Source organism: Dryas octopetala, chromosome 3 (genome assembly GCF_963921425.1).
Source record: "Dryas octopetala chromosome 3, drDryOcto1.1, whole genome shotgun sequence".
Lineage (NCBI taxonomy): Eukaryota > Viridiplantae > Streptophyta > Magnoliopsida > Rosales > Rosaceae > Dryas > Dryas octopetala.
This window is the reverse complement of record NC_141368.1, coordinates 6,846,831-6,861,049: the sequence shown is the minus strand read 5'-3', so window position 1 is coordinate 6,861,049 and position 14,219 is coordinate 6,846,831. Positions and strand designations below refer to the sequence as shown.

The 14,219-nt window shown below is 34.4% G+C and overlaps 1 protein-coding gene and 1 pseudogene across 1 annotated transcript; one reads left to right on the top strand and one right to left on the bottom strand.

Annotated features, from left to right (window-relative positions):
• Window positions 1–1,955: 1,955 nt before the first annotated feature.
• LOC147290242 (protein SMALL AUXIN UP-REGULATED RNA 12 pseudogene) lies at window positions 1,956–2,372 on the top strand (annotated as a pseudogene).
• Window positions 2,373–3,471: 1,099 nt separating this feature from the next.
• LOC147290241 (adenosine kinase 2-like) lies at window positions 3,472–7,624 on the bottom strand. Its single transcript, XM_086235214.1, has 12 exons — window positions 7,479–7,624; window positions 6,487–6,540; window positions 6,110–6,156; window positions 5,936–5,967; window positions 5,735–5,836; window positions 5,568–5,635; window positions 4,977–5,053; window positions 4,777–4,874; window positions 4,626–4,696; window positions 4,466–4,532; window positions 4,195–4,378; window positions 3,472–3,842 (listed from the first exon to the last, which is right to left on the bottom strand). The coding sequence occupies exons 1-12, from the start codon at window positions 7,559–7,561 to the stop codon at window positions 3,700–3,702; spliced, it is 1,026 nt and encodes a 341-aa protein (XP_086091340.1). The 5' UTR covers window positions 7,562–7,624; the 3' UTR covers window positions 3,472–3,699.
• Between the last annotated feature and the right edge of the window lie 6,595 nt (window positions 7,625–14,219).

Below are 14,219 nucleotides of genomic sequence, written 5' to 3'. Positions count from 1 at the left end.
CACAAGACCTGATATTGCCTTTCCTGTTAATGTTTTGGGCAGATTTCAGTCCAATCCAGGCCAAGCACATTGGGTGGCTGGCAAGAAAGTCATGAGGTACTTACAGAGAACAAAGGATTACAAACTGGTATACAAAAGAAGTGAAAGTTTAGAGTTGATAGGATTTGCAGATGCTGATTTTGCAGGATGTGTGGATTCACTAAAATCAACCTCAAGTTTCGTTTTCATGTTTGGAGGAGGTGCAGTGTCTTGGAAGAGTGTCAAACAACATTTAGTGGCTTCATCAACAATGCAAGCAGAGTTTATTGCATGCTATGAAGCCATCGTGCATGCAGTGTGGTTGAAAAGTTTCATTGCAAGCTTAAAAGTGGTTGATTCGATTGAAAGGCCTATTCAGTTGTGGAATGACAATAGTGCTGCAGTCTTCTTTACTAAGAACAACAAAAGATCTTCAGGGACTAAGCATTTGGACCTTAAATATCTGCTAGTTAGAGAAAAGGTTAAACAAGAGTATACCAAACTCGAACACATTGATACAAGTTCAATGATTGCTGATCCACTTAACAAAGGGCTTCCTAATGCAGCCTTTCACAAGCATGTAAAGAGCATGGGGTTGCTGAGTGGTTTTGATGATGTGTTAGATTAGTGGGAGTTATGTCTCATATCTTGTTTATTTTTGTTGTTTTTAAGTTTTGCTGACAGAGTGGTTGATTATTGTTTAGTAACATGTTTCATTGAATTTTGGTGTTATGTTTCTAAACTATAATTTTTACAAATATGATTTCATATTTTGTTTTTGATATAATTGGCAAATGAATAAAGTAAGGTATGTCTGTGCAGCATAGCTAGCAAAATAAGGTAGCTGCAGCACATATGGATTCATGAAAGAGCCAATTTTCATTTTCTAACTAAAGGAGATCTTAGTAATCTCTCAAGAGGACTTATGAATGTTTGTTTTGATTCTGTGATCCTGGTCTTGACGGATGCCACATGTGTTTTTGAAGATTAATATGTGTGATTATAAAGACCTTGAATGATAATGCTCAATGTGCCTTGATGGTTCCATATCTAATCTTCAATCATGACAGTGGCTTGACAGAGGAATATAGTTGGGTTAAGTTTCAACATGGCCATTACAGTAATCAACACAAAGCCTCAGTGATTATTTGACCAAGTGGGAGAATGTAAGACTTATTGCTGTCTTAAACCATAAAGTGTTGGTCTTCTAATCACATTAGGAATAAAGGGCTGCAGTGTTTGATTAGGAACTTAAACCAGCTAGAGTTTTGGTCTTGGTATGCCATAAGTTTTCGGCTGCAATACCAAATCTCATAAGGATTCCATATTCTTGTGGACTTAGGATTGATTAACTATTAGTATTGCATAAGGACACACAAGTTTTCCTTTGATGGGAATGACTCTTGCTGTGATGCATATAAATAGAGGTCCCTCTCCAAACGATCATGTATTCTCAAAAGTGATATTCACCCCATCTAGAATCAGAGATCAAGGGATCGGATTGGAGAGAAGAGCTTTGTTTCTTTGTTCTGCAGAATTCTAATTTCCTTGTTGCTGCACTACTTGATCTCATATCAGTTCATCATGGCAGACCAAGGTATGTGTTTTAGAACATACAACCATAAAGTATAACAACTCCCTCTAGATTCGCAAGAGAATGAGCGTGCCCTTACATTGTCTTCATGCACAATCATGTTAATCGACAACATGCATGCATGTGTATGGTTCTTTGTCAGAAATATCACAACCCCTTTTCTTTATCATCTGATTTAACTATTCATCCCCTCCCAAAGAGTGGCTAATCTACAATATTTTCAATAGAAAATCAGATGCAATCCCACTTACACACAGCTATATAAACCCCCAAACACACACACTCTCTCTATCTCACTCTCAGTGTGTGTTGTGCGATGAATTGATGCTGATAAATGATAATGCTGATGGAGGGTAAGTTTCTCAAACAATGCTTTCGTAGGTGCAGGAAAGTCGGTGCTAGAGTCCTAAAACGTACAATCCGGAATCACATTTGCAGAAGGGATATGTGGTTCTGCTTGCACCAAGAACAGGACTATAATATCCCCCAAGATGTCCCAAAAGGTCACCTGGTGGTCTATGTTGGTGAAGATTGCAGGAGATTTGTGATCAAGATTACCTTACTCAGGCACCCTTTATTCCAGGCATTGCTTGATCAAGCTGAGGAAGCGTTTCAGTTTGCCACCAACTCAAAGCTCTGCATTCCTTGCAGTGAATACATTTTCCTCAGTGTTCTTCAGTGCATTGGCTCTGAACTAGCAGATGAAGGGTTTTCATTGCAGTCTTTGAGGTGCCTTTTTCCACAGGGTACGTCGACATAGGACTCAACTCAGCAACTATTTATACTTTGGAGGATATATATTATATAATATTCTGTTAGAAATTTGATGTTGTACTTGTACATTGTGTAACTATCAATTGTATAGCTCATGAGTCAAGCTAGTTGAATCTTGTCTGGACAAGTTCTTGTTCTAAGTGCAACTGTAAAAGGCAGGTTTTATGAGCAGAGTTGTCATTAAAATGTAAGAAAATTAGCTTAAAATGTAATGAAGAGCAGAGTCTGGTAAAACCTGATGAGACTTATAAAGTCTTAGAAGTCTTCACCAAATACCAAATCATTCATAAATATGACAGACTTTCCATTCCTGAACCATCTCGTAGATTAGGTACTCTTCCTACTACATTTTTAAAATGCTAATTAAAGTAGGACTCCCTTCTATATACGTTCCTTGATGGTGAAGCAACTTATTATTAGGCCATAATCCCAACTAATTATACACCTTTGCATGCTTAATTCCAAATTTTACATGCCTAGAGTCTCCTTAAGTCAAAGCTATATCTACAATTAGACTGAAATATGAGTCTCCAAATGTAACTAGAATTGCGCATGTATCCCAGTGCCCACCTAACTTCATAAATGATGCTTATGAATTCCAATTCTGCTAGTATAAACTTTCGGGCATGCTCAGCTTACCTAACACACCAATGCTTTTTTTTTCTTCTTTTTCCTTTTTCCCTAATTAACCAAGTCATTGCTAAAGCACTCCAACAAACCCTGCTTCAAGCAAATGACTTACATTTTGAATCAATACAACGTAACCACTGCAAATTGATGTGAACCCGAAAATGTTCGTATCTTGAAATCCGTACAAGTTGAAAGAGATCTTAGCAATCACTCTCAATAATGGTTTAAGTAATATAATTATGCCTATTATACTTGTATATGCAATTTGGTTAGGTTGTCTTATGCAAAACGAGCTTCCATCCCCCTCCTATATTTTCTATTGCATTATCCCACAGATCAGGTCTTCCATCAACCAAATTACATGCCTGAGAACAAATTTTGAGGGCACCAACCATGTTTCATGAGAGTGCAGTGCAATTAAATTAGATCATGAAAATATGATTGCAAAAAAAGACTTAAGAATATTATCTTGTTCAGCTTTTTCAATATTGATATGAAATTATGATCACAATATCCTCATCTTTCTTGTGACAAGGATCGTAATGAAACTAACATCAAACAAATAAACTCCTATACCAGATAAATGGGTTTAGGAGTTAAATACTGCAGACAGTTACATCAGCAAGAAATCCAACTCTACCACAAATGGAAACTACATGGCGCTGAACTGTTGACAAATGAGCCTAATGGAAATCGGGCTTGTCGGGGTATGTGCAGCCTGACCTTTGGATTATAACATTTGATGCATAACAACCAGCTCTAACACATTCTTCAATGGGCTTCTCTTGAACCAACTGTGACAAAAATCCACCAACAAATGCATCCCCTGCCACAAGAAGCATCATGGTTTTTGTTAATTAGAACTGAACGGAATTTATTCTGTTCTTGATTTCTAATCCTGATTTCCCACTCAAGTGCTTAACCAATAATTCAATATTTATAATTGATTGTAGCCTAAATCCCTGCATTACTAACAGCTGACATCATTTTCAATAGTAGATATACTTGAGAATTTTGATTCCCTCAAAATGGTAACTACACTAATATTATAGATTTTCTTAAAAATATCAGCCCTTGCTTGGGTCACTCTTTCTGCTCACCTTCATCATATATTACCCCCCAAACAAAAAGAAGAAAGAAAGAAAATCCAATGGCATTGAGGCTAAGAGATCACATACCGGCTCCATTGGTATCAACCAGCTTCTCCTTAGGTAACAAGATCACAGGAAATAATTTCACCTTCCCATCTTCGGCGACTACAACAGGATCTGCACCTTGTGTGATAACAGTAATCCTCTTGTGCGTACCTGATGCTTTGGGCAACTGGGAAATCTTTAGAGCAATCTCCTCGACATTATCAGTCTGATTAGGAGAAAAATTATAATAAGTGACTAGTAAAGGTTATAAGTTCTGCTGTCAGATTGAGGACCCAAGACCAAGTAATGTTACCTCCCAGCCATGAACCCTTGAAAAGGTTCTTGCTTCTGTCTCATTCCCAAAAACATAGTCCATGTACCTATATAAAAAGGCAATTCAGCACTCTCCACTGAGGGACATCATGAACAACAAAGAGTTTTTTTTTTTTTTTCCTGTTGGGGTGGGGACTTACGGCATGGCTGCCTCCTGCACATCCTTGAAGAACTCACATATGAAAGGAGCAGAAAGATTCATCATGAAGACCTACACATGCATGAGAAGGCTGATGAAGCTACTGAATTCAATTATAACAAGAGAAAGAGATCCAATGACATTGTTGATACCTTATTGTTTGCAGCTGCATGTCCAGCAACAAGTTGAATGGATTCTGGAGACACAGTAAGGAAAAACCCAGCAATGTAGAAATATTTTGCCTTTTCCACTGTTCAAACATGAGTTTATAAAATGGTGAGCCTGAGAGGATATATGACCAAAACTAAGAATATGAACTTTGAATCAATAACGAGAGCATGGGGAGTAATACCCAGGGTCCAATTTTCGGGTTGCTTCAAATGCTCAGATTTGTAACAATTTGCAGCTGATAGGTTAGCAACAAGAGACCTGTACAATTATTTGTTACATGAAATTTAGCCTGGCAAAGTTTGACAAACCATATGAATAGTTCAGAAGAGAAGGAAGAAAGAAAACTATATGCAGGTGCCCTTTTGCTCCAACATGCTCTGACCAGTATGAGAATCATGAAGAGAGCCATGACTGAAATCTAAATGCAGGACATGTGCCAGTGATAAAAATTAAAAGAAGAGTAGCATGAAGATGGCTAGGAAAGTATATCATGAAACTTTCTAAAGAACAACAATGACAACCACATAGACTGGACCTTACTGTAACTGTAAGCTATCCATTGTACCGATAAAAGAACAATGAATTGACTGCAATAAGCTTGCGGCTAGAGTTTACTACACTCTTTAAAGATTAACCTTTATACTAAATTGTCTTATAAAGCTACAAATTGACATATGAGAATTGAAAAATTCAGATTTCAAAGGAGATGTAACAAACTTAATTGTACATTGAGCATGCAACAAATTTAGAACAGACAAGATGTAAAACTGACCTTTCACCACCAACTACACAAACAGCACATGTGCCTGTTGGAGCTTTCTCATCTTCATAATATTGTACCTGATTACAGACGTAAATAATTATTTGCTGATTAAAAAAGAATCTGAATAGCTGAGGGACAGGAACAAGTAGCGTAGGTGAAGATGTAGAGAAACTCACATTAACACCGGCAAGTTTACTATTTTTCTTCATCTCCTCTCCAAACTGGTCCTTCCCAATGCATCCTATGTAACTAGTTGCACCAGGAATTTGGAGCATCCACTATAAGAAAGTAACACACAAGGTGAGAGATTGTTATGAATTCTATATAATTAAAGCAGATTGTAAAATAAAAAGTTTTGTAATAAAATATAAACAAACCTGGGCAACTCTAATTGAATTCTGAGTAGCACCTAATGATAGCACAACAAACATAAAGTACATTACTCAACAGATTACAAGGGATAAGAATAGGCATCATAATACAGCAAGCTTGTAGACAAGATCAGAAAGATGGCATCACTAAATACCAAAGAGGACAAATTATCACAATACCTCCAGCAATATACTCTACATTGTACTTGGAAGCCATTTCGTCATACCTTTGAAAAACCATCCACATAAGATTGTATCAGCAAAATGCAATATTTCAGGAAGTTGGGAATGCCAGAGACTGATCATGATTTTATGTTTCTCAAAAGAATTTACAAAACACTGAACTAAGAAATCAGAAAACTCAAATCCCCGTTAATATCTTACAAGTTACACCTTTTGCAGTAAGCAAATATTGGGTTCATGCAGGGAAAATAATGAGTTTTAGTAACTGAGTGAAAACTACGGAAAACAAAAGTTAACATTTGTATTTTCTGGGCAGGTGATTTAATAAGAAAACAAGAAATTAAGGAGAAGAACAAATAATTAAGAAAACTTACATGGGCAGGTGCTTGTCCTCAGCAAGAATGGCATTGTTTGGCTTGATGTCATATCTGTCAACAAACCAATCAATTTAGTTCTCCATATGATATAATGCATAGATTGAAGAAAGAGAAAAACAAATATATAGAAACATTTGAATACAGCATCAAAACAACCCCCCACCTCCACCCTACGAGAGAGAGAGAGAGAGAGAGAGAGAGAGAGAGAGAGAGAGAGTTTTATACACAAGAAACATAATACGACAGTCATGGTACAAACTCAATTTGTTATTAGCGTCATAGTAAACAACAAAGAAAACAATGCAACATTTGAACTTTCAATAAATGAAACTATGAAAATGAAATCTATGATATATTTCCAATGTAAAAACACATAAAAAGAAACAATAAATTGAAACTAATATGAGGCATGAATCTGAATTAAGCCATCCCTCATGAATGTTACAGAGAAAAAAAAAAAAACAAACTTTAAAATGCCTGATTATGATAGAATTATAACTCAATAAGTAACCATACTGGCCTTCTCCACTTTGACCAAGAGAGCATGACCAAAGAACATAAATGGTAAAACCATCTAGATTCTATTAAAAGCACAATCCCAAAATCAGTGACAAGAGGCATTCTATCCACTATATCAAAGCAGATCCATACTAAAATACTTATCTGGATTGCTAACACAATGTAGAAAATGAATCACGATCTTGGGTTAAGCCAAGGAAAAAATACAAACAGCAATAAAGCATTCAGATCTGTTCACTTTATCATTATTAACCTCTGTTTCTTCAAAAAAAAAAAAAAAGTTACAGATCTATCTATAAGAGCTTGTCCTATACAAGCTATTGACAAAATAGGAAAAATCCATTAAACTAAGCAGAATGACGATTGAAAATCTATAAGAACGGATCGCACATCATTAGTTTTCCTGCATTTTCTGAGCAACCAAACAGTAACAGAGCATGGGAAAAATTGTAACGTAAGATGTGGATTACTTGTTCAAGAAATCGTCGTCAACAACAGCAGAAATGTCAAGGAGAGGATTGCCCATCCCCAACAGAACCCGCTCGTACGCCATTGAAGAAATTTGCGAGATTTCTGTAAGTTTAGAGAGAGAGAGAGAGAGGTCGAGCTAATAAGAAGTGGCGAGCACGAATTGCAAAGTGAGCTTGTGAACGTATTTATAGTAACGTACGCGGGGATTTGGAGGTGAGATGTCACTGAACGCCACCAACCCCAACTCTCTTTTTATTTTTATTTTTATTTTCTTAAAGCAGTCACCAACCCACTCACACAGTCGCACTATCTTGTTATTCTTAATATGCTATTATGATAATTTAGTTGTATATCTTAAAGAAGAAATACACAATTTTACTTTAACAAATTATTCCCAAGTTTAATTTTTGAAAGATTTTTAAGTAAAAATTTAGCCAAATAAAAATTAAGTTGAAGTCTAATCTATTCATATGCGCGGATCTAGACGCCGAAAATAAGCTACCGAGCACTCGGTGTCGGTATTCTAGCTGAGAGCTTAGCAGATGCAGATGCAGATACATCTTCCATCTGTATCTGTAAATTTTAGGTTGCAGATACAGCTTTTTAGGTTATACATATATATTTTAGAATGCATATGCAAGAATGAGATCGCAAATGCAAGTTGTATCTGTAATCGCTGAGCACTCAGTAAAATTTTTGGGCTTCAAGTATTGGATCGGCTAGACCTTAGCTTATATTTTTTTCTCATTTTGAACTTCTACTTAAAGCACCCATGTTACTTAGAGATAGCAACGAGCTAGGTGAGTAGGGTTAGATTTGTAATTCTTATTTCAAGGCCCTGTACGAGTTCTTTTTCTTTGAAACATTTTCTTTATTAAGATGATTAACATCACTATAATATAATTAGAAAAAGTATGATCTGTGTGAGAGAGAAAATTGTGGGTACAAAGTGGAGTTCAATTATTAGAGTACGTAAATAAATAAAGAAATATAGTAGACATAGAATACAATAATACATACCATGTTATAAAATAAAGAGAAATGTAAAGAGAACATAAGAGAGAATTGGGGAGGAATCAGAGTGTATTTCTCATTCACATAAGGCCTCTATTTATAGGCTCTTGGATGACCTGAGATAGACCCTTAAGGTCTCCTATTTTACAATGAATTGGACTCCTCATAATTATCTATACAATTGCTCTAGATAATACATGAGATAAATATTGAACATGATAATGGACAGCCACATAATTAATGATATTTACAACACTCCCCCTTGGATGTCCATTGAATATGATAGTTGCTTCATTAAAAACCTTACTAGCCAAAACCCTATGGGAAAAAGACTAGCTAAGGAAAAGAGTACAATCTTCATGTGTTTCTGAAAGATATGATGGGCGCACGACACTGCCTCATTAAAACCTTGCCAGGAAAACCCAATGGGACAAAAAACCTTGGACGAAGGAAAAAGAGTACAATGTTTGATGGCACGCTCCCCCTGATATTGATATATTTCTCCAATCAGTGAATGTTGTCTCGTTAAAACCTTGCTTTGAAAAACCCAATGGGACAAAACCAAAGCGAAGGAAAAAGAGTGCAACTTTTACAATATCACTGATACAATGTTGGATGCGCTTTGCCTCATTAAAACCTTGCTAGGAAAAACCCGATGGGACAAAAACCTAGTCGAAGGGAAAAGAGTACAACACGCAAAATGGTTGGATGCTCCCCCTGATAACAACAAGCTTTAATTTGACTGGCTCAATAATCCCGCAAATAATGGTATCTCACATCTCATCTTCTAAAGAGTGGAGTTTGACAATGCCTGTATGAACATGGCTTCCATATTATCAGGGGATATATGTTTGTCATCATATGTTGAAATCCTGTTGAGATTGGAGCAATACAAACAAAATATAATTCCACTAAATAAAGTGGTTAGAAACAATTATCTCTAAAAGAGATGAATTATTATGAAAATACTTTGAGTATTGGAAAAATTATATGACACAATCACCGATGCTTATTCGGTCTACTGCATTGTGTTTAAGTTGAATAAGGCACATTAAGATATGGTGCTTCTGGACCAAAGATCTTTCTTACATCTTCCTTAGGAAGCAAGTAATCATTCTTAGTGCCAATAGATTGAATAACCGTTGGGCATAAGAATTTCACTAGTACAGTACTCGATCTGCAGCTCGAGACACTATTTCATTTCTCAAGGTTATTTATATCAAATCCAATATTCAAGCATTCAATAATCTTATGAGCTCTTCAGGAGCCTAAATTAATTCATAACTTCTTTCAAAAGTTTGAAAATGTTGCAACAATTTCCGAATTCGGGTTCTAATCAAAGTACTCAATAAGGCAATTTTTGACCATATTCATAGTGTTAAAGTTGAGTACATACTTTGAGCTTCAGGCTCTTTCAATCCTTCAAGGATTTGCTTCAAGCACATAATATTTCATGGCACTTTCAATTTAGGATTTGACTTAGTAATTTGTCCTATATCTTATAGGAAATCGCTTCAGGCGATATGCTTCAGGCATTTCATAATCTCTAAAGGTTTTCTCCATATGCAATGAACACATTAAATTTACCAAATTTGTTAGAATGTGGTTGCATCTATAACAGGAGAATATATAACCACAATCCCATGTTTCTTTAGAGAAACCTTGTGCCATTATAAATAGTGATTTTATTTACTTTATTTCAAACACTCTATAACCTTCAGGGTTAACATCTTTGGTGTATGAACTATAGGTTCTCATTATTCCACGTTTATAATGATGTTCAATTCTACTGGAATTGCCTCTTTCCAGTTTGGCCAATCATTTAATTTTGTCGACATTTATAATAAACGTAGTTCCACATTATTATAGCCCATGATGATTTTTAGTAGCTACCATAGACAAAACACATCATCAATATATCAACGATCTCACAATTCTCATTTGCATACTTTAGATATAAATATATATCTTTGTAATAGGTACACATGCCTCTTCAGGGGCTTTTATAGTCTCTTCAGGGACTGTCATCTCTTCTAGGATGATTTGTGTACAGAATGTGGATCTTTAAATTTAATTAATTGGGCTTGTGTGGATCATTTCATATACTCTCCACTTCTGGGGAGCTAAACTTTGGAACCTATAGATTTGTCACGCTTTAGGCGTGCAATAAACCATTTTCCGCCAAATTGATGGACTACCATGTTAGGACATCAATCCATGTTGACATATATAAAACTTCCATATGTGACTTTGCAGTTTTGTTGTATATATATGCATCTAGCTTTCAAATAAATGCATTCACTAGATTTGCATTATCATTCATATTTCATTCCTATATTGAATGGTATGAAAAAAAACTAGTATATGCATATTATACTATTTTCACGCCGTTCTTCAGGAACGGTCATTTCTCCCCTTAACGGCGGGAAAATTTTCATAAGTGCATATATAAAGATCAATAGAGTGAGTAGTTATACAAACTCAAATGCTTATATAACTTCAGGTTATATAAAGGCGAAACATAATTAGGTTTGCAATGCACATGTAGGTATATGAAACTTCTGGTTTCAAATAATGCTTCAAACATCTAACTTCAGGTTATAATAAGAATCAATAAATTAATTATGAACAACTATGAACATATACGCCATATACGTTCTAAATTGAAGCTATGAAACTTTCAAGTTCATAAAAAACCATGAAACTTCAAGTTTCTATACAAAATATAAGCAGAACTTCAGGTTCATAAATCTTGTTAAAGTATAGAACTACAAGCTCATATGAATAAAGGTTTTCTGCTTAATCTAAACTTAATCAAGAACTTCAGGTTCATAAGAAAAATTATGGAGTTATGAAAAATTTGAGTTCTAAATCATGGAATGATAGATCAAAGAACTTCTAGTTCAATTTGATTCTATAACATAGAGCATGAAAATCAAGGAACGTCAGGTTCTGACTTGATTAAGTAATGCACATTGAACTACAAATTTTAATCAATCATAAGAACATTACGTTCTATCGCATCTCCAAATTTCATCCACTTCTGATAAAGAAACAAAATGTCAAAGAACTTCAGGTTCTTATTTGACTGTAGAACTACATGTTCTGATCATATTTTTCATGAACTTCAAATGTCTCAGGTTTTAAGTAAAACCAAGGAATAAGAAACTTCACATTGTATGCGTTAGAATATCAATTTCTTTATAAGTTTGATCTTTTCATTCCGTAATAGGAAGCATAAATGAAGTATAGCTCAAAGATCGATTTAGAACTTCAGGTTCTATATAAAGAAAATGACATAGTCAATTAGTGTACACAAGAAATATAATTATGTACAACATCTAAATTTATAGAATTGAACTTCTGGTTCAATCAATATTGACAAAATACCAATAATATGTTCCTATGTATTCCCAAAACCTCGAATTTGGAGTAAGTTAGAACTTCGGGTTCTAAATATTTGCTCCTCAAAAGTCATAACATGAACATCATGTCCATTTTAATATTTTCTGAAACTTCAGGTTTCAGATTTAAAACATGGACTTAAATTTAATTTGTAAACTTCTGAGTCTAAAATGTTTGAGTTTTGAACTTCATGTTCATATATATTTAGACTTCCAGTCCTTATTTCCTTTATGTATGTACTATGTTAGAACTTCTGGTTCTTAACAAGATTCATATATTTTGAACTTCAGGCCAAAATAAATTGCTCAAAGCTTCAGGTTGAGGCTGCATTAATTAGAATTTCAAGTTCAAAATGATATCTATACTCGAAGCTTCAGGTTCGATGTTTAGGACTACAGGTCCATATAAAAAGAATGATGAAATTCTGCATAGCTAAGAATTAAAATAAGGAAATAAACAGAACGATTAAATTAAAGTAGAAATTGTAAAACATTGCATTAAAATAGGCTATGGAAACTTCTGGTTCCAATAAAATGAATCAACAAACTTCGGGTCATGATATGTATATAGAGATTGAGAAACTTCAGGTTCTCATTTAATTACACGATTGGATAAAGATTGAAGAACTTCGAGTCTTTATTATATATAATAAAAACAAGAAACTTCAAGATTATGATTTGATCACATAATAAGAACCAAAGAACTTATAGTCCTCATAAAAATGGAAGAACTTCAAATCTTCGTATAATTATATGATTAATCAAAATCAAGGAGCTTCAAGTCCTAATATAATATGTGATAATCGTCGTGTATATCATATATAAAGCAAAATCGAGTGCTCAACAATATCAAGACCTCAATGATCGAATATGTCATATTTGCACTATCATCGAACGTGTACTTCATTGCATATTGTTCCAATATTGACCAATCATCATGAAACTTCAGGTTTCGATTGAGTCACGAAGCTTCGGGTTTCGATTGGATCAGATGATAAGGAACTTCAGGCCCTTATAATAATTAATGGTCAAAGAACTTCAAGTCCTTATAATGTTGAGAATAAGAAACTTCAGGCCCTTATCTCATTTATGTATGAATAATCACATATTACAATGTATAATAATATACAACGAGTAGTAAAACATTAAAATAATACTGACATTAAAATTGCATAAGAAAATTTATATAATATAATCATATTAATTATGAAACTTCAGGTTCATAATATTATGATCCATAAACTATAGGTTTATCAATTTTGATATATTCGAAACTTCGGGTTCAGAATTTTGGTCCTTGTATGGATCAAGGAACTTCAGGTCCTTGTATAGATCAAAGAACTTCAGGTTCTTGTATGGATCAAAGAACTTCAGGTCCTTGTAGGGATCAAAGAACAGTAGATTATGATCGTTGAAGTTGAAGAACTTTTTGACCCTCAACAAATATCATATGGATCAAGGAACTGTAGGTTCCGATCACTTTTGTGAGATCAAATAATTTGATCTAGATATCTTTTGTGATAAAGAATAGTAGAGCAGTAAAATCGAATTAATGATTTATAAATAATAATAATAATAAATTGAATCATATCCATGACTATGTATAGGAACCAATCATCAATGAATACGTGAGTGTGAGTAGAGTCATCATACCCTAAACCCATATAAATAGATATGCTTGAACGGAATAGTACGTAACACATATGGTTATACAATCATATAACATCACCGCATCAATGGTGATTAATAGAGAATATAATACTCCTGTAAAGAGAAACAATAGTAATAATGATTACATATAAATGACTTGCATAAACCACCAAATCATTGATTCATGCTTGTTCGTTGGTTAGGTGGCTTCAATTCCTTCCCTTCATATATATAAGATGGCGACCACTTTGAAAGGTTGCCATTCTGCATGTATCCAAATTCAATTAACAATCTAAAAGGATAATAATTGTCAAAACAATAGATTTATATGTGCAATACAACCAGTCATGAAAACCGATGCATAATAATATATGGGATTAATGCCATTTTGCTCCCCCGACTATAACACTTGTATCAGTTTGCTCCCCAGACTTCTAATTTGGAAAATTAAGGACTCTGACTTTTTCAATTTTGCCAATTGAGGTTTTTTTGTCACTTTACACATTTTTTATCCAAATCTTTGAGGGCAAAATGGTCCCTTCCAATTAGATCTTATCATTTTTTTCTCATGCATAATTTTTCCTCTTTTATTTGTTGCTAAATTTTGCTTGATAAATTGACGGAATATCCTAAATTGGCTAAATTGACAAAGTCAAGGTCCTTATTTTTCTA